Below are 23,457 nucleotides of genomic sequence, written 5' to 3'. Positions count from 1 at the left end.
TCAGGCTGCAACACAGTTTTATGGAAGTGTCCAGTAGGCAGATGGGGAGTCCTTGAGCCAAAGTCACATGTTAAAGGAGTCCCATGCTTTGCAGAAATAGGCCTGCATTAGGCCCTAACCCTAACCCTAACTCCTCATCACTGGCTGGGAGCAGCCCAGAGGAAGCTTGGTCTTGGTGCCAAGCAGTGGTGGATCTAGAGGAGAAGCAGCAGGGCTTTCAGTCAATTATGTTCCCCATATCAGGAGTTTGAACAATAACTTTTCAAGGCCACTGCACTGGTATTGCCAAGAAATGTTTCACTAGTTCACATTTTAGTAATTCATCATTAGCATATTTTGATTATTTATTCCTATAAAATACAAATGACTTACAGGAATAACTTTAAAAAGTTAATAGTTATTAATATGTGCCAGGCATTGGGTAAGCTTTTATATGTATTATTTCAATCTTTACAATTACCCTGAGGTATTTTTATTATTAATCTCATTGAACAGTCAAGGAGACTGAAGCTTTAGATGTGTAGTAAGATTACACAGCTGGTTGTTAAGAAATTCAATTGGATGAAGGGGCTGTTTCACCTCTAAGCTCTAGGCTTCACTGCCTTCCTTATGCAGGAAAGAGAATACATTCAGTCATCTCAACCATTCAAAATAGTTGCAAATTTAGAAGTAAATGGAAAAGCTTCCTAATAGGACAAGTAAAAAAATACTCTGACACAAAGTCCAAGTATGCCTGGGGCTACACCTGGAGCTATCCCCACCCTGGGTTACTTATTTTTAGATGGAACTAAGATTTAGTTAACTGGTTTCTGCTGGCAACCATCATCTCTATCTAGATCAAAGGCAGAAGCAGACAGGAGGGTTCAGCAAAAGCAGACCTGAGTAAAGTGTGCATGCATTTATTAATTCATTCATTTAATAAATAAATATTTATTGAGCATCTTCCTTTGTGTTTGGTTTTCTGAGGATGGTGATAAAATAATGAACAAGACAGGCCCAGTCCCTTACCCTAATGAGACAAGTATACACACAATTACAATATATGGGGTAGTGCCAGCCAGAGATAGAGAACAGAGAGTGATAGGGGAGCATACAGGAGGGGCATCTAATGAGGGATTGAGAAATCAAATAGACTACAGGGGAGGAGAAAATAATTGCTGTCTCAAAAATTACCAGGCACACAGAAAGGTGCTAAATAAAGGTGATCAATAAATAAAAGGGCTGCCTACTCTTTAGTGTCTGTTGTGTACCACATACACTGTCCTAAGAAACATTGAATATGCCTCATTTAATCTTCGTAACAAGCTTATGTTCTATATTCCCTACTTTTCAAAGACAGCTCAGAGAAGCTATGTAATTTGTCCAAGATCACAGAGTATACAAGTAGCAGCAATCTATAAAATGAGGTTTGTCCAAGTTCAAAGCTTGTACTCACCATATATACACTTGGCATTCTAGTAAGGCATTTAAAATCACATTATTCTATAGGATGCATCTATAGAATATCTCCTGACCAATACATGTTCCAATGCTGTTAGTATTATAAACTAAGCAACATGCCTATCTCCCTCTTCAACACATGTACTAATATCATCAATGCAAGAAAACCATAATCTCCAGGCAATCAACTACATAATTTGTGTTCCTGGGGTTTTTGCTGTTGTTGTTGTTGTTGTTGTTGTTGTTGTTGTTATTGTTGTTAGTGGTGGTGGGTTTTCTCCTAAGCTCTGGAATTCTACAAATTTGAATAGAAAACTGGTAATTTTGTTGACATTTCCAGAGACAATTTGGGAAACTGTAAACAGCTCCTCTACGCAGCATTCTGGCATGCAGAAAGAGGTAAACTCTAAATATTCTTGCTTTAAAAATTTATTTTTAAAAGGTGAAGGCATTGTCTTCCTTTTGTCTCTATAGATGCCAACACCATGAGCATGTTACTGTAAGAAAATATTACTAAATGAGGTTGATATACCACGGTAGATTTAACTTGGAATATAATCAGAGAAGGAGACAGGTATATTGATAACAGAAGATTAACCAAAACAAAACAGCCTGTTTATGCAGACAAGGCAAAATAGAGAAGGGAGCAACTCCAGCAAACAGCAGACTGTTTGCAGCCACAAAGCACACAGCCCTTCCCGAAACTAGCAGGCTAATTCCTCAATCTGTCATTTCACTTGGTCTGCTTGGGCAGGGAAGTAGTTTTCTGAAATAAAGTCAGAGAAAAAATATTCTTTTGAGCTTCTTTTAAAGAATAGGGAAAGTTCAATGGCATGAAACTACATAGTTTGGGGAACTCAAAGGACATCACACTCCACTGTTTTAGTTCATAGCAACTATGTACCTGGTTCACCAGCTATATATCTGGCATAGAAGGCCCTTCTGAATTAGAAAAAAACAAATGTTAGTGTACATTTCCAGTTCCATCCTTTCTCCTTAGCTCCAGAATGCTGCCTCTGGCTGCCTAGTAGCTGATGTATCTGCTAAGAGCACATTCCAGTTGGACAGCCTAAGTTTGAATCTATTCTACCTACTACTAGTCATACGGTCTTGAGTGTGTTCCCTGTTCTTCATCAACATTTTAGTTTCCTCATCTGTAATTTGTAGCTACCAAAGTGCCTACAACCGCAGATTATTGTGAGGACTAAATGAAAGGTTAGTATGGTACATGGTAATGTTTCCATGTGGGAATTCCTTCCTGGCACTTCTAGGGGAACTGATATATTTTTCTGAATCATAAAATATTCAATCAAGAAATATGAAAAATGTCCAGTGTCTCCCAATGGATATTAATTCCCAATAGATACTGATCTTCAGGATTTGAAGAGTGATAGATAAGAATTCTTAAATCATAAGTTATATATTTTTCATGATTTATATATTTTAAATAATGAGTGACTATAATAAACTGAAAATTTCTTATATAAAAGTTTCAGAAGTATTCTATAGGCTATGTAACAATGGATGCATACTTTATTGCTATTTGAATGAATATGTTACATCAAAATTACATATTTCAATAATATGTAAAAATGATTCTAACCTGAAAAAGATATTTAATTTTTAAAAATTGTAAATAAAGGGAAAATTAATACAAAATAAATGTCAAATAAAAATCTGTGGAAAAACTTAAAGATAACATCACAAATACTTAATATCAAACTCTATTACTCTTAAAGATAAATTTAAAATATAACATTGGACACAGAAAATTTTATTTCATTTTGTGTTGATGCTGGCTGAATTAAGGCAGAGATGGAGAAGGGACAGGGAAAGAACCTGTTCCCATTAATAGAATTTCCAAGAACACCATCCAGATGGATGTTAGGATACATCCCGCTTCACAGTAGCTCAGTTCCTTCAGACAATGATAAAAATATTTTGTCTGTTTGCCCTGATTTTGTTTTGGCATTGAAACAGATACTGTTTTGGCCAAATCAGATTTTAAATTCATTTCTGATCTCATGTTAGTATCCTGCAGAGCAACATTCTCATCCTCTTCTATTTGTGTTTCTGCCATTCAAGTATTCACAAAGAGCTGAAGCCTATAGCAAATATTCAAACTTGTGAAAATACCAAAGAACATTACTCAGCATTATTTGAATAATGTAGTATGTATAAATACATTAGTATTTCTTTGCAAAAATGATTCACCATTAGCAACATACAAGAAGGCCATGACCACACACTTATCACATGGCAAAAGCTACAAGCAAGACCAACTAATTGCATTTTGACTGCTTCTCTCCTACCCACTTCTGTTTACTCTGCTTTTACTTTTAACTGGACATCAACAGATTCTTCTGAATCAGTATATCTCTATGTTGACTGTTGCTCTTTAATTCTCAAAGAATGGCACATGGTGCTCAAGAAATGTTATCATTATCATTATTTCAATCCCCATCTAGAGGTCCCAGGAGACCACTCAACTCACTACTTTCCTCAAGCAAACTTCTACAAATTCCTCTTCTGAGTTAAGATGGTTACTGTTGATTCAGCAGTCCACAACAGGAATCTGGGTTAACTCTGACTCTTCTCAGTTCAAACATCTAATCAAGCTCCATATATTGTAATTTTTTCCTCAATCTCTCTTGAATCTTACCCTTCCCCGCTGTGCCTTCTCCATCCCTGTCACTAGAGACTTAGTTCAGGTCCTCTTCATTTCTTGATGGGGCTATTATCAAAGCCTTCCATTTATAACTGGCTGCCAATCTTTCAGCCTGATTACTGACACAGTTTCTAAAAGGCATATCTGGTGATCTTCTCTTGTTTATAAATGTCAGTGCATCTCTACAGTTAAAGATAACATCCAAACTCCTTGCATATTACATAAAGCCTTTCACAATCTGGACTTTACCTCTCTGGTCAAATCCCCATGTCGCTTTATGTCAGCTTCACAGATATTCTCACTTGAAAACGTCAAACTTTTACACTTGCAAGATTTTGTAAGCATGGTTCCCTGTATTTATAATACCCACTTTTAACCAGTAAAACTTCTATCCATCATTTAAGACCCCTTTCCTGCTTGGGAATCTTTTTCCCTATAAAATTCTTCCCGGACTCCTCAGGGACAAGTAATATTTCTATCATTTAAATTTTATAGCACTGCATACATTTTTATAGCACTAACATGTAGTGCTATGATTTTCTCTTTATATCCGTCTCCTCCATTAGGCAGTGAGCTCCAGGATGGAGATATGTTTCCTTGTATTTCTCTACCTTCCCCAACACTCAACTCTGAAGCAGTTGCACAGAATAAGGTGTGTGTTTATGTGTGTATGCATACACACACATATATTTAAAAATGAATGAATATATACACAAATTAATATAGTGATAATTGTTGGCATTTAATCTTTTTAAAAAGAGGAAGTACTGAACATTATATAGGATTTGCTTCTTTATGTCAAAGGGCAAAAAAAAAAAAACTCAACTTCAGTTAGAATAACATCTTGATGAAGCAGAAAAAAGCACTCATTTATTCAGCACTTTTAGTGGGCAAAAATGTTTCTGCTCCCCATGAAAAAAATTATGGAACCACTCTTACTGGGAAGGGAAACAGCAGTGTCAGTCCAAGAAACAGAATCAGTGTGTGTGGTGGCTCATACCTATAATCCCAGCTCTTTGGGAGGCCGAGGCATTTGAGACCAGCTTGGTCAACATAGCAAGGCCCCATCAGAACACTAAGGCACGAAGATAACTGAGCCCAGGAGTTTGAGGTTACAGTAAGCTGTCATCATGCCACTGCACTCCAGCCTGGGTGGGTAACAGAGCAAGACTTTGTCTCTAAAAAATGAGAGAAGAGAGACAGAGAGAGAGAGAGCAAAGAGGAGAGAGATGAGAGAGAGAGAGACAGAGAAAGAGAATATCAAGATTCCTAAGTGTTACAACCACGCCAAGAGAATTTTAGTACTTCCTATCACTTTTGGGCAAACCTGCTCTCTTCTAGGAGCCTCAGTCTTCTCCCTCATGAGAGTGGGACCATGGTGATATTTAAGATACTCTCCTGCTACAGCTATGATTTCTAAAGATCTACACAGAGTTCTCAGGCAAGCAGGAGAGTTAATCATCTCTCTTCACTGTATTAAATTATGAAAGGATGAGGAAAACAGAGGATTTCTTACAAACCATGAAAGAAAAATGTACAATCTAGTTTGAGAAAATGCTAACCATTAATAATGAAACTAAATATACCATACTTTATATTTACCAAGTAAAAGAATGGATAGAAAATGAATTGCCATTATTTACACATAATTTTTAAAAACACATTTTAAACTTCTCTATGCATCTTTAAAGTGTGAAGGATATTCTCCCCTTTAAGTCAGAAAGGAGGTGGCTTTTCTTCTAATTATCCCTCAGCTTTCCAAGTTTTCCTGACCATTGTGAGAAGTAACTGTGCTTATCTCCACCCTTGGTTGCCAAGAAGCTGCAGGACTTGGAGAGTGGGTGTCATTCCAGGAAGGAATTCCACTCCATGGCTTGATATGCAGCTCCTGTGAGCTAGCTCCAGCCCTGGATTTTCAATTGCTGCGGGACAAACCCCGTGTTGCCTCACATCTCCAATCATCTCACTCACCAGCACAGGGCCCAGCCGCCCAACCACCCTCACTGTACAGACAATCATCCCTTTCCTGTTTTGCTCATCCCTTCATCTTCCTGAAACCTCTAGAGCTGTTGGCAGAAACAAATAGAAAACATAACCTACAGCTTTAGAGAAACTATAGAAGAACAATCCAGGTGAAGAGTTTACATGAGGAAAACAGGAAAGGAATGTCACCATGAAGAAAAGTTAACTACACAACAAACAGAAGGATTAGCATACAAAGAGCATAAAGTTATGTGAAGTTCACTATAAAATTAGTATGCTTAAAATTATTAAACATATACAGAATAGTCACCATAATACAAGAGGATGATGCCATGAAGAGACAAAAGCAACATAGAAACAGAAATAGCCAGGTGCTGCGGCTCAAACCTGTAATACCAGCTACTCGGGAGGCTGAGGTCGGAGGATTGTTTAAGGGCCAGGAGTTTGAAGCTGCAATGAGCAGCGATTGTGCCACTGCACTGCACCCTGGATGACAGAACGGGACTCTATCTCTTAAAAAAAGGAAAGAAAAGAAGAAAATAAATTTAAAACTCAGAGGACAGGCTGAACAGCCATCAGAGCAGGAGCGAGAACTGGTGATCTGGAAAAATAAAAAACAAAAACAAAAAATAACCAGAATGCCACACAGAAAGGTAAAGAAATTTACAGATAAGCAAAGGATTAAAAAACATGGTTTACAGAATTAAAAGACTAAACCAAGAGCTAATAGGAAGCAATAAACAAGAGAAAAGGCTATATTCAAAAATATAAGGACAGAGATTTTTCAATAAGTGACAAAAAAACTCTCAATTTAAGAAGCACCACAAGCCCACAGCAGGATTAATAAAAATTAACACATACCTAAAATATATTCTAGGATCTACACAACACCAAGTACAAAAAAAATGCAAAAAGCAAAGGTAGGAAAATGCAAATGCCTACAGACTACCAGGGGATTTCTCAACAGAAACAAGAAAGGTGGGAAGCAAATGAAACATTTTCAAATTCTAGAGAAACAATAACTGATAATCTAGCATTCTATACTCACTAAACTGCATTAAAGAGTATAGGAAAAACAAACCTGAGAACAACTTAACACTCATAGATCATCCATGTAATACCTACTGAAGGGTGTGTGTACTTAAGAAAATGGAACACAGAAAAAATGACTGTGATGAAAGAAGCAATGTTGAGCCAAAAAACTGGCAAACTTTTGGGTAAATCTATATAAAACTGAAATGTATGTAAACAATGACAAAAATGGGGATGATTAATAAGGAGACAAGTTAAAAACAAGATGGAACAAATATACTAAAGCCAAGAAAATAACTAAAATGCAGACAATAAAAATACAGAAATTAAGCATATGAGAGAGAAGCTGAGAGTCATGGTGGACAGAATGAAAAGGTCCAAAAAATGGCTAATAGGAGAGAAGAGAGAGAACTGATGAGATGAAATATTCACACAGATTAGGGAAAATGGAAGAAAGACAGCTTTCTATGGTCCTATTATTTGGATAGAGATTAGAGATTTTTTTTTACTTCTAGACTACATTAAATCAAGTATGTATTTAAGAACTTTAAGAATAAACACTAAGAGAAATACACTTATAACTTCAAAAGTAGAGGAGAAAAAATATTATAAAGAATATTCCAATAATCAGTAGAAGGTATGGGAAGAGGGGACAAAGAAAAAAGCAAAAAGCTTAATAAATGGAAAACCTCAAATAAAATATTAGACATTGAACCATACCCATAATCATTAATATAAATGAATTCAGAGGACAGACACTCTCAGATTACAAACTGAAAACCAAACTAATCCAGATATATGTTGTTTATAAGCACTATACCTAAAACATAAAGCACAGACAACTGAACGCCAATGAACCATATAATAGAAACATACCAACAAGAATTAACCAAAGAAAGCCACTGTATCTTTTAAGTTTAGTAATTAAAAAAACACAAAAAGCTTATTAAACATAGAGAAACAATGAAATACAACAAGCTTGTAAGCATCTAATGACACAGGCTCAAGATGGGTAAAGAAAATTGGCATAATTGTAAGAACAAATTGACAAATCCACAATCTTACAATGTGATTTTTAAATACATATTTCTCATAGTAACATAGCTGAAGCATGTAAAATATTGCTAAAGATACAGAACATTGAATAATACAACTATAACGCTTCCTATGCAATGCATGTACAAATACCCTAGCACCTGCAACATAATGGCTCTTAAAGTCTCCACCTTGGTGGCTGCACTCCAAACACACTGGCCTCTTTGATAATTCACCAAGTACATGGGCACATGCCTGCCTCAAAGCCTTCATATGTCCATTCCCTCTGCCTGGAATGCTCTCCAGTCCCCATATGCATAGGGCTCATTCCTTCATTATCTTTAAATATTTGCTAGAATATAATGAGGCTTACCCTAAGCACCTTACTCAAAACTGCTGCTCCTCATACCCTAACTAATCTATTTTACCCTGATCTAATTTTTCCCCACAGAACTTTTCACCTTGTAACAAATTCTACAATTTACTGATTATATTCCATCTCCACCCATTAGAATGTAAGCTCTACAAAGGAAAGAATATCCTGTTCAGCAACGTATCTTCAGCATCTAGAACAGTTTCTGGCACCTGATAGGTGCTTAACAAACATCTGAGGGAGGGAGGGAGGGAAGGAGGAAAGAAATTTATGCAAGTTACAAGAGGGGTTAGATAAAATCGAAATCGCAGTTTAGCAAGATAGATTTTTAAAATAGAGGAAAGGCACATATAAACAGTATTAGGAATGAAAAGGGGACTAAATACAGAGTTTAAAACTTCATAACAATGATGATGGTAATTTAAATATTAATATTTAGTAGGGGCTTACATATGCCAGCTGCTGTTCTGCACATCTTACATGCTTATTCAATCTTTATCCAACCATAAGTTAGTCATGATGATTGTCTCCATTTTACATATAAGAAAACTAAGACACAGGGTCACATACCCAGTGATTCCTGGATTCAGGGTTCAAAACTATGTCCACTGTCTCCAGAACTTACACTCTTAAATACATTATTCTGTTTTTGTATAGAGAATTCTATGAACATCTTGATGGTGATATGTATAACTTGGACAAAAAAGACATTTTCCAGAAAAACAGGGTATAGAAATCCTGTACCATTAGAGAAACTAAATCAGAAATCAAAAATCTACGAAAAAACATAGGAGCAAGGCAAACATTCATAGGCAAATTCTATAGAATCATCATGATGCCCAACTTATTCATACTATTTCAAAGAATAGAAAAAAGGAAAAGTTGCCAAACTCATAAGATTATTTCGTATTATATGGTACTAAAATTGAACCAGGACAATAGAAGACAGAAAAAAAAACCCATAGGCCGTTCTTACTGGTGATCACTGATGCAAATATTTTATTAAAATATTAGCAAACCCAATGGAACAATTTATTTTTAAAAATCACAATCAAAGAGACTTTATTCCATAAATGCAAGGATGTTTTAACAATAGAAAATGTTAAATGTAATTTATTTATTGAAATTCGGTCCCAGATAATTCTTTGTTATGAGGGTTTTCCTTGTGCATTACACAATTGTTTTTCTTTTTTCCCCAGCTTTATTGAAGCACAATTGACTAACAAAAATTGTATATATTTATGGTATATATTTTGATATACATAAATACTGTGAAAAGATTACCACACCCAATCTAATATGTCAGTCACATCACATAACTACCTTTGTGTGTATGTGTGGTTGGGAACAATTAAGATCTACTCTCAGCAAATTTCTAGCATACAATACAGTAATGCTAAATATAGTCACCATGCTGTACATTAGATCTCCAGAATTTATTCATCCTGAATAACTGAAACTTTGTACCCTTTAGCCCACATCTCCCCATTTCCCCCACTCCCCAGCCCATGGAAACCACCATTTTATTCTCTGTTTCTACCAGTTCAACTATTTTAGACTCCTCATTGTCTTAGTCTGTTTAGGCTGCTATAACAAAACACCATAGACTGGGTACTTTATAAGCAACAGAAATTTATTTCTCATAGTTCTGGAAGGCTGGGAACTCCAAGATTAAGACCCCAGCAGATTCAGTGTCTGGTAAGAGCCCATTTCCTGGTTTCTAGATGATGATGTCTTCTTGCTGTGTCTTTCAGGACAGTTCTTTGGGTGGTCTGGGACCAACTCAGTTCCTCCCATTTTCTTGCTTGCTGTTCTCAAGCGTAAGTATAGAACATGCTGGGAATACAACATCCTGAGTTAAGAAGGAACTGACTGGAACACCTCAGGCTCTGTTCCAGACCCTCCTAGAAACAGGATGTCCTTCAACACTTTAGCGCAGTGACACTTGGGTATAAAACTCAGAGTGAGCTGCTTTCTGGGTTCTCTCAGCTGATGTGCAAGTGGACATGTGCAGACGAGACTCTATCTGTTCCAGGAAACTTTTCTGAGCCTTGGGGAACTGGCTTTCACTGAATGCTAGGCTTCTGTTGTCCTTTGCTGCCTATTAAATAATAAATCCACTTCATGAAACTTGTTTTGTGTATGAATGCTCTGTCTCACCAGACTCAGGCAAGTAACCAGTGCACGGTAAATTTGCTTTACAGTCCTTACTTGGTGAAAGGAACTAGCTAATGCACTGAGTCTCTCTTATAAGGTTGAAGACATCATGTCTTTTTACCACTAAGTACTTTAGTGAATACTTCCTAAGAACAAAGACACTTTTTATATAATCACAGTAAATGTATCAAAGTTGAGAAATTCAACTCTGATCTAAGAGTATTAGCTAATCTATAGTTTATACTCAGTTTCATCAATTATCTCAACAATGTCCTTTATAGCTATTTCTCTTCCTGTTCAGATTCTAAGCCAAGGTTCTTCATTACATCTACTCATCTTAACCCATTTATGCCCAGTGTTCCATTATTGGAATGCTAAGCATGTGGGAGTTATTTACATCCTACTGCTCAAGGTCATCGCCAATGTCTGAATGCAAAAAATCAAAAACTTGCAACCTCAGGCATAAATGGGTTAACTCCCTAGTCTTTTTCAATCTTGATAGTTTTGCCTTCACATTTGTTTGTTTGAGGTTTCCTCATGATGAGATTTAGGTTATGTGTTTTTGACAGTAATATCACAGAAATGATGTGTCCTTCTCAGTATATATATTAAGAGGTACGTGACATCAGTTTGTCATAATATTGGTGAAGTTTACTTTGATCACTTGGTTAAAGTGGTATCCAACAGGTCTCTCCCTTATAAAGTTACTTTTTTGTCATTAATAAATAATTTGGGGGACATACGTTGTAACTAAATAGCCTGCTTCCCATCAAATTTTTGCTGTTTCACCTCAGTGATGATTTTCTAACTCCATTATTCCTTGTATATACATCAGTTGGCATCATACTGAGAAAAAAAAAAAAGGCTTGCTCTTTGACTCCATTTATTTATCAGTAGGGATTTGGTGATTCTTATTTTATTCTATGGGCTATATATTTATTTTAACGTCTGAATTGTCCCAGATTTGGCTAAAGGGAGTTCCTGCAAGCTAGTCTCTACATATAAGAGAAATTCTTATCTCAATATATTATTCCCCTGTCACCAACCAGACTTCTGGGATTCACTCTCCTAGTGTCAAATATTCTTTTTTTCAGAGAATGCATCATGAGTTTATATTAATAATGTAAACATAATTAGTAAAGTAAATCTTCTGAAAAAAATCTGAATTATTTTGGGGTAATATTCTATTTTGAGATCAACTTTATTAATATGGATATCAAGAGATAAATTTAGAAGAAAAATATTACCATTTAATGTACATGATTATGATAGATACGGTAATCCAAAGTAAGTTTGATAATCAATCCAGAGTTTATAAAAGACAAAGTTTTCATCCTTGTCATTCAAGTTCACTTTTATACCTAAAGCTGCAAAAAGTATTCAAGTTGAAAAAAGGATACAATATCAAGAAATCTGACTGATAGACACTTATCCAGAAATAAAGAGGTTATGGAAGGCTATTTCTACAGCTATTTCTCAACTTACATACAAATAACCACTGTCAATTGTTCATTTAAAATTCCAAACTCTATCCAATATTCCACAGAGATATTACAAATAAAAACAGAAAACGCTGCCACAGAGGACCTTGAGGATGATACTGTTAACCCCTTTATTTTTGTTTTAAAAAAGCAACATGGGCCCAGAGAGGCGAACTGTTACAGAAACAGTGGAAAATCTAAAATTTGAATATAGTTTTCAGTATGTCAAGACAAGGGCTATTTTAATCATGTCATTTACAATGGTGAGATTGACAAATCAGTCCACAAAAAGCAGCTATTTAGCCAACAGTGTGGCTGAAACATTTAGCAATGAACAACAGTATTGCAGCAATCATTCTTAAAGTAATAAAAGTTATTATGTTGAAAAGTTTTTTTAATGATGAATTTGAGGCTAGGTTAATTAAAAGACGATTGTAAGGTCCATCAATATTTGTTGGGATTACTAGCAGAAATTTATAGGGTCTTTAGAGGCTTGTGGCGCTGGCTCTTTAATGTGAATAATTTTACAACAACTTAGGACTTTCCTTTTCCACGACAGGCGTGGACCATCAATATGATTCAGACTTGTGTGGCCTAATTAAGGTTGTTTGTGGCCTCTCCATTAACTGCCAACACTTTACGTGTAAATTTCAGATTTGTAAATCTACCCTGAGAATACAACAAGAAACATTTTCTGTATTAGAGATGATGTAATACTCGAAGCTGCTAAATTTTATTTTCTTGAACTAGAGTATTTTATAATGTAATTCTATATCTTCCCCTCATTTTATTTGACAAAAATCTCTTCAATTTTTTAAGGATGTCCTCTTTAAAACTAAATTTAAGGAGCTGGGTTTACATGTAGAAATCATCCATGACACTCAGGCTTCCTCCATTATTACCTGTTTGGTGTGACCAATTCCTGGATCTCCTGTGACCTGAGGCCTTTTCCTTTACTCTTTCCTATCTTCCTCCTCTAACCAGATTTGAGGCTGAAAACAGGAGAATTGACCCTCCTGACACTATGCTCAGGTTTCTCCTAGTAAAACAGGCAGCTCTACCTCAAGCAGGAAGTGTATTCTCATATATAAATTTCAAGGATTGTCTTACAGTTAACACAAAGAAGCTATTATTTAGGTGCTTTAAATCTTCATGTGAATGGGAAGAGTTCCCATATATAGTTACCACTGGATGAAATACATTTCATAAAGGCAATATAGAGAAGAGAGAGAAAATGTTTTATTCACTTTAAAGTTGAAAACACAAAATGATCCAGAAAGCTTTTTCAGCAGTTATAGGGTGTTATTTTTCAAAACCTATTAAAGTTAATTACTTTTTTAATATTAGAATTGTCCATGATAACTAATAAAATGGGTAAAGCAGCACTGTACATACCCTGAGTAGCTGTTGGAGGTAGTTTGAGGGTATTGTCTAACTTCTCCCAAAGGTAAGTTGGTCGAGGAATGCCTTCCTCTGAGCTACAGAGCAGGATGACATCGCTGCCAATATCCTGGGATCCTTGGATTTGGCAGTGTGGGGCAGAAGGGGGAACTATAACAGGAAGAGTAAGCAATAGAGTACACATTTTACTGTGAGCCAAGTGATGACGGAGGAGACATCAACATTCAGTACACTGGACCCTTAGATTACATTGTTTTGGGAACATATACCAGGAGACAGCCTCACACCTGAACCCAGAGGAGTCATGTACCAATTCACGAGGCTTAGGCACAGAAGCAGACCTGCAGCTTTGGTAAGCAGAGGGCAAATGTGCACAAAGGGGCTTCACCTTTTGATTATATTTTCAAGGTATCTTAAGATCTTCTTTTCACTCTGCTTCCTCTGAAGAATTCTTAAGATCCATTGTATCAACATGTTGCTTTTAAAAACATTGCTGAAAGAGGCCACTTTTAGAGATTTCAGGGAAAAGCAACCCTTATCCTGCCAACTATCCTCTGGCAAAGACCACTCTAACAAGGTCCTGCGTTACTTTACAGACAAAAACCAGACAGACCTACTTTACACCAAATTCTGCTTTATGGTGGGGAAAGTGAAACTAAGGTTCAAGTAAAAGCAGAGTTGATAATAATGTAGTGGACATTTCACAACCATTAAGACTGGACACAAAAAACATGGAACAAAAATTACCAAAAAGAACACTAAAGGAAGAAGGTGGTAAAAACCAAAACAAAACAAAACCATAAACTAAGCCCATGGCTTGAAGTTTCATGCAGGGGAATGCAGACGGTAGAGTTTAAATCCAATTTATGATTTATCTGTAATGCTAATGACTTTTCAGTAAATATGTACACCCTTTCCAAAATGAATAAATGAATGAATGAAAAAATGAATGTAGAGTATACATAGGAATCAGAAAAAAAAAAAAAGACTGGGTAGGGGAAGAGAACAATAAAAGGGTGTGGTTAGGAAGAGTAAAAATCTTAGCAAATCCTAGTATGTACTGCGGTGGGGCAAACTAATCTTTGATTGCCTTTGTCATTGTCACTATGATGCCAGGAACAGAAATCCAAAATAATTCTTTGGAGGTAGCATTAATTATAAAATAAATTAAGGACTTTCTTTTATCTTCTTTTTAAAAATGATGCTGAGAAGTTAAGTCTGGACAAATGAAAAAAGAAATAATGTTAGATAATATAGGAAGTCAGTCACCTAACTTATAGGTATAAGTATCTGAATATTTAATTCCATTAGTACACTATACTCAGTACTCAAGAGTATTTTAGAATCTATACCATTTTTAATATAATACAATGAATATGATTTTGAGAATAGAAATCCCCGACTTGGTCATTAGTTTTCTTATTCTGTTTGAAGGCTGGGAGAAAAAGGCACCAAAAGCAGAGGGAAAATGACAAGAATTCCCAACCCCTGTATTCTTAAGTGACTCAACAACAATGAAGGAAAAAGAAAGGGTGGGTGGAGTTTGACAAGGACTACAGGAGTAGATTCTGAGACTTGAGTAGGATGGAGGAGAATCAAGAACATCAACCTTCTCTAAGTACTTCTTCCATCTCCCCAGATGAACTGAGTTTAGCCACCTCTACACAAGTATTCATTTAGAAAGCAGTATTTTATATTAGAGACAGAAGAACTGAAAAATCAAACATGTTTATAACAGATATAACTTAGTATGAGATAGTCTAACAACATGGTGTAATGGAAAGAGTGCTGGTTTGAATAAGGAGATTTAAATTTTAATCTAAACTTTGTTGTTTATTTTCTATGCAATCTGGGGGAAAAAAACCTAAATCTATTTGGTCTCAGTATTAAGGTGATAATATTATTTATTCTTCAAACAAGGATACTTTTGAGAGTAAAAGGAGGCACTATTATAATTATGCCAGGACAACACGTGCAAGCCAAGAACTGTGGTGAACCTACTCAGTGTCACACAGATGTGAAGTAATAGTATTATTCTCACACATGCAAAAACTTCTGCTCTGTATTAAAATACATCATTCTTTATTTAATTTGTGCTCAACAATAAGTTCTGTCCTGTAGAAGCTTAAGAAAACTGAGAGACCACTTCTGATGGTATTTGATACCATCTTTCTTCACCTTCAGAAGAAAGTCATTAAAGAGTAAGTTTTAGAGACCACCAGAAATGAAGAAAGGAGGGGGAGACTATATATAAGAAGCATGGAGAAGCAGAGAAGAGATGGAACTGAGAGAAGACAGAAAAGGAACATAAGCAGACTGAAGGTGTAGAAACAAGGGCAGAAGCAAGTATGCTTGAGAGTAGATTCGTAAGTCAAGCCCAAACAGCCCAGGACTCTTGTGTCACTCACCTAACACCGTGAGACCGGTGACCCCAATGTTCCTGCCCCCTATGTCTGGAAGGTTGTTGACCAGGCATTGGTAGGTTCCAGTATCTGATAACTGAGTGTTATTAATGAAGACAGAGACATTGGTGGCTGGCATGGTGCCTGTAAATCCTACCCTACCATGGAAACGAGGGGCACCGTCAAACATCTGTCCACCCTGATACAGGATGACCTGGAAAAGAAAGCAAAATAAATACACTGGCCACTCTATCCTCTCCTAGACACAAAACAATAACTATTTGGTAGACAGTACTAAAATGCTGCACCAAACGTTGGAAAATTTTATTTCTAATATGAGAGTTATCATCAACTTTTTTTCCAGTACTTGTTCATAGGTATCTTGGAGTTTTAATCTTTCACATACCAAATTAGAATAATATATTTTCCTTATCTAACACATCAGAACATAAAAAATGTCTTTGCTGATACCCACCCTACTATCAGTTCATAAATATTTTTACCAGTTCAAAAAATTGATTCCAAAATAAAAATTAAAAAATATTAGCACTGCCATTCTCATGCTTATTAGGTCACACAATGATAGATCATAGGTATAGATTGAAAGTAAATAAATGTCACAGAAGGGAAGTAGAGTTACAAGTCCATGACTGCTGTTCTTATGTCAGCCTCTATTATCAAAGTTAAGTCTTCAGGGAAGACCTAGAATGACATAACAAAAAGCCCATTGGGCTGTGAGTGAGGGACTCAGTTCTATTCAAGTTCTACCTGTAAATTTATTTAGTAACTCTACTCAAGCTCTTTACTTCTTTAACTCCATCCTTGATTCCTAAAATAATAAGGTTGGACAAAATGATCTTGCAGGCAGAGTCTAACTACAAAAATTTTGTGAAGAAACAAAAGAAGCTTCTATTTAATTTCATATCAGAAAATTTAGCTTATCAAATATTTTGAGGTAATAATAAGCTTACTGAAGGAGAAAAGCTTCATTAACATTGTAAATAAAGGTATAAGCATTATCACAATTCATTAACTTCCTGGGCATTATTTTCTGCAGTGAGTTCTACAAATTATGTGTCTTTTTCCTGTAATTTTGCAGCTTATTGGGGAGTAGCTTCCATTTTCATGTACATTCTTTCATGTACACATTATATTAATAATTTATATGAGACTTTTTGAGCTGGCTAACATGGCTAGTCATGTTTTACTTTAAAATACTAGTGAAATTAAATTTAAAAAAATCAACCACAACCTAATGTTACTTCCTTACTATTATCACTATCTTTTAAAAGTATGCTCTCAACCATCTATGTTGGTGCCAGTCCCTTACGGTCAAAATTGCCTATTAGCAATGTTTTTGATAAAATTACAGGTTCCTACACAAAACACTCAGGAGGATATTCTTAACATCTGTTACCTTTCTAAAAAGAGGATAGCCTCTTCTGATAGTTGACTGATAAGGCAGAGGAGTAGGCCTTAAAAGAGCACACACACATTGAAAATGCCACCTTACTCTTGAAACCAAAGATGTACTCAGGATGCTTCCCTACCCACCTCCTCTGAAAAGATTAACCTTTCAGAGGTAGCGCAGGATGGAACAGAAGTACCTGTTCAGGTTGGTTGGCATTGGAGAGAGGAGTGACCATCCAAATGACATTGAGGTTAATGAGGGCAGCGCTGGTAGTGAAAGTGCAGGGCAGGACTGCTGTCTGACCCCGGGCCACTTGGATACTCCCAGGGCTCTCTGACACTTCCAAGGATGCTGCAACACCTACAGAAGAAGGAACAGGAAGGTTATATGCTTGTCCTTTCCCGATAGTCCAAACTCCTTCAGGAAGGTTTGTGTGTTTTATGTTATCACATTATTATTGATCATGTGAACAGACTGACATGATAGTCTTACTAAACAACTCCTGACCAGTCACTGAGTCAAAATAATAATGGTTCATCCCTTTACCTCCTGGAAACTACAATAAAAAAACATTAGAAGCTCTTTACTCTCTTTTGGAAGATGCTATCTGATATGCGGCCAGATTCAAATACGACACAGATGAATTCAACTGATGGGGTTTGATGAAAGATTAAAAATAAACTGAATTTTCGAAGTGTTGTTACATAAGCACAGTGCAAAATTAAATGTTTACATATAAATCTAACAAATCATATAAATCTAACAAAATATGTACAGCACCCATACACAGAAGAGTATACAATGCCTAATAAAAGAAATCAGTTAAGACTAAATATATGCAGAGATATGTAACGTTCATGAATTGGTAGAGTCAATCTTAAGATGCCACTTGTCCCTAAATTGATCTATAGATTCAGAGCTAGTCCAGTCAAAATCCCAGTAGTTGTTTTGCAGATATTGACAAACTCTAAAACATATAGAAAGACAAAGAACTAGAACAGCCAAAAGAATACTGAAAAACAAGAATAAAGATGAAGAATTCACACTACCTGATTTTAAAACTTGCTATATAGCTGTAGTAGAAGAGTATGGTACTAGCCTTTTAAGGATAGTCATACAGATAAATGTCACAGGGTTGAGAGTACGGAAATAAATCTTTATATTTATGGTCAAATGCTGCTCAATAAAGGTACAAGACAACTACATGGGGCAAAAACAGTCTTTTCAACAAATGGTGCTGGGATCATTTTATAGCAATATGCCAAAAATTAAATATTCTGAATACAAAATCAACAGAAAATGATCACAGACCTAAATAAAAATCAACAGAAAATGTTCATAAACCTAAAAGAATCATAACATACAAGTACTCAGCAATTTCGTTTACTAGGAATCTACTGAAGTAAAATGAAAAAGTATGTCCACACGAAGACTTGTCCATGAATGTTCATAACAGCATTATTTATAACATGTCCTGAAAAGGAAATAATACAAATATCCATCAACTGGTGAATGGACAAACAAAATGTGATATATCCATACAACAGAATACTGTTCAGAAACAAAAATCATCAAAGTACTGATACATCTTACAACATGCATGAGCCTCCCAAAACATATTTCTCAAGGAAGCCAGATGCAAAACACTATATAATATATGGTTCCACACATACAAAATGTCTAGAAAAGGCAAATCTATAGAGACAGAAAATAGATTAGTACCACCCAGGGATACAAAGGATGGCAAAGGGACTTGTAAATAGACTTAAAGGGACTTTTTAGTGATGGAAAACTAAAACTAGGTTCATGTGATGGTTGCACTCTGCAAGTTTAAAAGTCACTGAAATTTTTTTTTTTTTTTTGAGACAGAGTCTCACTCTGTTGCCCAGGCTGGAGTGCAGTGGCACTATCTCGGCTCACTGCAAGCTCTGCCTTCCAGGTTCATGCCATTCTCCTGCCTCAGCCTCCCGAGTAGCTGGGAGTATAGGCACCCGCCACCATGCCCGGCTAATTTTTTTGTATTTTTAGTAGAGATGGGGTTTCACCGTGTTAGCCAGGATGGTCTCAAGCTCCTGACCTCGTGATCTGGCTGCCTTGGCCTCCCAAAGTCCTGGGATTACAGGCGTGAGCCGCCGCACCCAGCCAAAAGTCACTTAATTTTATAGTTCAAAGGAGTAATTTTATGGACTATAAATTGTATGCCAATAACACTTAAAATTCTAAAAAAGAAAACTGATTCACCAGAGCCAACTCATGGGAAATCAAAATAACTGTTATCTCTTCTGCAAAGCCTCCTCCCTGGGATGATGAAACAGTATGGAAATAACAGTAGATCAAAATAGGCCATGGAGACCCTACAAAGAAGTTATTTTAGATCATGAAAAACACATTAAGTCTGTGACAGTATCTCAAACTGTTTTACTTTGAAGTGATAGTATCTCAATTCTCCCAAAAAAGTTAACAGAATAACACACTGTTATGATTACAATTAGTTTAAAAAATAAACATACATAACACCTTCCCTCTATAGAACTTCATGTTCTTCACATATAGTCTGATGATGTTCTCAGGAGTTAAATTTGCAGAATAAAATGTTTCATAAACTGTCTGTGATAGAATATAAAGATATTCTGTGATATATAGAAGTCTATAGAAGAAGAATGTAAAGAAGTCTGTGATAAAATATAAATTTGATGACATCAGGAAAAGTTTCTAAGATAAATAACATTAGGGGAAGTCTCTAAATTTTTAAAAAGAAATTGAAAGAACCTCAGGAATTAGTGACAGAAAGGGAAGGTTACTTGATCATGAAGCAGGCAATGAATAGAATGAGCTACCTCATAAGGTACAAGTGGGTGAGAAAATGTATTTGTTATAATGATATGATAAATTCACAATAAATGCTGATAGAGATGTTTTTAAGAATGAGTGTGGAAGTCAACTAGCGCCAGAACCTCCATCACTGCATTCTTCAGACAATACTCCAAGGAAGAGGTAAAGGAAATATGATCCCACCTTAAACTATACGGGATTGTAAGTACCTTCCACCAGCAATTCACTAATTTCAAGCTTAACTCAAATAATCTTTGATGTAAATTTTTTTTTTTTTTTTTTTTGGAGACGGAGTCTCGCTCTGCCGCCCAGGCTGGAGTGCAATGGCCGGATCTCAGCTCACTGCAAGCTCCGCCTCCCGGGTTCACGCCATTCTCCTGCCTCAGCCTCCCGAGTAGCTGGGACTACAGGCGCCCGCCACCTCGCCCGGCTAGTTTTTTGTATTTTTAAGTAGAGACGGGGTTTCACCGTGTTAGCCAGGATGGTCTCGATCTCCTGACCTCGTGATCCGCCCGTCTCGGCCTCCCAAAGTGCTGGGATTACAGGCTTGAGCCACCGCGCCCGGCCTGATGTAAATTTTTAAAAATAACCAATATGAACTAAGAATGAAAGAGAAAGAGAAAGCAATCACAATAGGGTGAGCAGAGGACAAGGAGCTGTGCGTGACAGGGCTGGGAGCCAGGGAAGCCACAGGACTGCTGGCACAGAGCAAGCCTCTGGGGCAGCTGAAGTTGTGAAAGGCCAACTTCACTTACTTCACGTTTTTACATAAGTTCAATCCTAAATCTCACATTCTGAAATAGTTGAAGAAGAAATATTCTAGATGAGCTGCTTTCAGAACTTCAAAGGTGTAGGTTTGAAGCTGTACAGATCGGGTTTGAAATGTGGTACTTTCATCTATTTAAGCTGGATGGCCCCAAACAAGTAACTTAATCTCTGAGTCAGTTGCTTCATCTGTAAGACAGAGCTAAATATTATCATCACATCATACAAGGAGTATGACGAGGGCAGTACCAGACGCTGAGAATGACTACCACCACCACTACAATTGCTAGCTAATAATTTTAGGTCACACTGACTACACCAAGTCCACATTAAGCTCTCTCTATATATAACATGTATTATATATATACATATATGCAAACTCATTTAATCCTATAAGGTACTTACTGACATTATTTTCATTTTACAGGAGAAAAACAGAGAATTAAAAATACAGCTCAAGGTCACACAGTCACAAAGCTAGGAAGTGGTAAAGGTCTGGCTTCCAACCCAGGCAGTTAGTCTATAAGAAACACACACTTACTACTACACATAACTCAACACACAGAAATCATTCCATATGTGTTTGTTGTTATTACTATCACCCCAACATTATATGAGGACAAAATTTAAAACCAGAATGGACTTTTACATAAAGGCATTAGAAACTCCTTCTACTTCCTGCTTCTCAATCTGCAAATCAGTCCGCCTCACCCTCATCTCCCTCTCTCCTGTCAGATTAGAGGAGTTTATCTAGGACCAACCCCGTATGTGAGCTTTAAATACCATCTGCTTGGTGGTAGTGACCTTATCATAGTGACCTTATCATAGACTGCCCCATCCCGTAACTTCAACCCCCTTCTCTGCACTGGAGACTTCCTGATAGCATTTAAACATCCTCAAGAATTTAAACTGAAAACAAAATTCCTACCTGCCTACACCCCACAGTCCTCACCAGGGAGGTCCTAGCTCTCTGATACTTCATGTTAATCTTTTTGAAAGCACTGTCTATACTCTCTCCACAGAATCTATTCCTACTCCATAGTCTTCAATCTACTTCTGCCCCAATCACTTCTTAAAAACAATTTTCGCTAGGCTTCCCAGAGACCTCCTCGTGGCTGTATGACACTTGTCATCATTCCTGGACTCTCGTAAACATCTGACAGAGATGACCCTTCCCTCCTCCTTACAACATACCTTTCTCTTAGCTTCAGTGATGTTAATATAATTCACTTCTGGTTTTCCTCCCAACTCTCTGGACACTTCTCACTTTCTCTTGCTGTTTTACCCTTTTCCACATGGTTATTAAATGTTGGTATTTCTGAAAGTGCTGACTTGATGCCTTATTCTAAACTATCTCCCTATAGAATTTCATTTACCATCATGAATTCAATTCTCATGTAAATGCTAATGGCTTTCGAATTCATATCGCTAATCAAAACCTCTCCTGCTATATCCAATTGTCTCCTAGACTTCACCACGTGGCTACCTCAAAGGTACCTCAAAAGTCAGCGTGTCCAAGATCAAACTATTCCTTTGCATGCTCACCTCCCAGATATATTCTGGCTCCTTCCTGATGTTCCCTATGATGGTGAATGGCTCAAACAGGGCCAAGCTGGGCAAGCCAGACATTTAGAAATCTGCAAGTCAATTCTGTCATCATCTCCCAAACCCAATCCATGATCAAATCTGGCACATTTTACTAACTAAATTTCTCTTGACTCCTGGAATCTGAGTCTTTACTCTGTTTCCTATCTTTCCTCTGTCTGGTTTGCTTTGTTCCAAACCTCAACTTCTTTACTTAGTAACCTACTCATAAACCCTGGCTTCTTTACTTAGTAACCTACTCATCATTTACAATAGCTCAAGTGATACCTTCTCACAAGAAAAGCCCTGACCTCTCAGTCTAGGTCAGAGTCTCACGAAGTAGTGTCAGAACACCACCAAGCTTTTAATCATACCTGGCGATTATTTAACAAATCCTCATCAGTATACTGTATGGTCTAAGAAAGCACACCACAGGAACTCAATAAATACATGTTGCTAAATTGATCTAATCCAATTCCTTCAATTTCCACATGAAAATATCAGGGTATTACATATACCCTGAGATACACACACACACACACACACACACACACACACACACACACGTATATACATATACACACGTATACATATGTACATATATACATATATACACACACACACACACACACACATATCAGATGCCAAAGAGAGTTTAAGACAAACTGCCCTCAAGAATTTGCACAAAGAAGATAGCTGAAAATTGGTTACATAACTTTGAGGACTACACAAAGGGAATAAATGAGTCAAGGGTGAAACTCTGTAAAGAGGCTTTGTGGAGAGAACTTCTAAATTAGAGCTGTGGTACACTATGAAGACTCACTCACCCTATTCCCACCTTGTAGGTGAACACACATGAAAGCTGGTGCAGGGTCATCTTAGGTCCTAACAAG

General features: G+C 36.7%; 1 protein-coding gene across 5 annotated transcripts in view; it reads right to left on the bottom strand.

Annotated features, from left to right (window-relative positions):
- Nucleotides 1-23,457, bottom strand: part of IGSF11 (immunoglobulin superfamily member 11) — a 214,519-nt gene that overhangs the window by 5,736 nt on the left and 185,326 nt on the right. For all 5 annotated transcript variants that reach the window (XM_050778773.1, XM_050778772.1, XM_050778774.1 and 2 more), the window contains exons 2-4: nt 17,580-17,743; nt 15,979-16,186; nt 13,565-13,720 (exon numbers count right to left, since the gene is read on the bottom strand). In XM_050778773.1, the coding sequence (XP_050634730.1) occupies nt 13,565-13,720; nt 15,979-16,186; nt 17,580-17,618 (403 nt within the window). In that variant the 5' untranslated portion in view covers nt 17,619-17,743. The remainder of the gene's footprint in view (nt 1-13,564; nt 13,721-15,978; nt 16,187-17,579; nt 17,744-23,457) is intronic.

Source organism: Macaca thibetana, chromosome 2, assembly GCF_024542745.1.
Source record: "Macaca thibetana thibetana isolate TM-01 chromosome 2, ASM2454274v1, whole genome shotgun sequence".
NCBI classification, from domain to species: Eukaryota; Metazoa; Chordata; class Mammalia; order Primates; family Cercopithecidae; genus Macaca; species Macaca thibetana.
The sequence above is the reverse complement of the archived record's forward strand: the minus strand, read 5'-3'. Positions and strand labels throughout refer to the sequence as shown.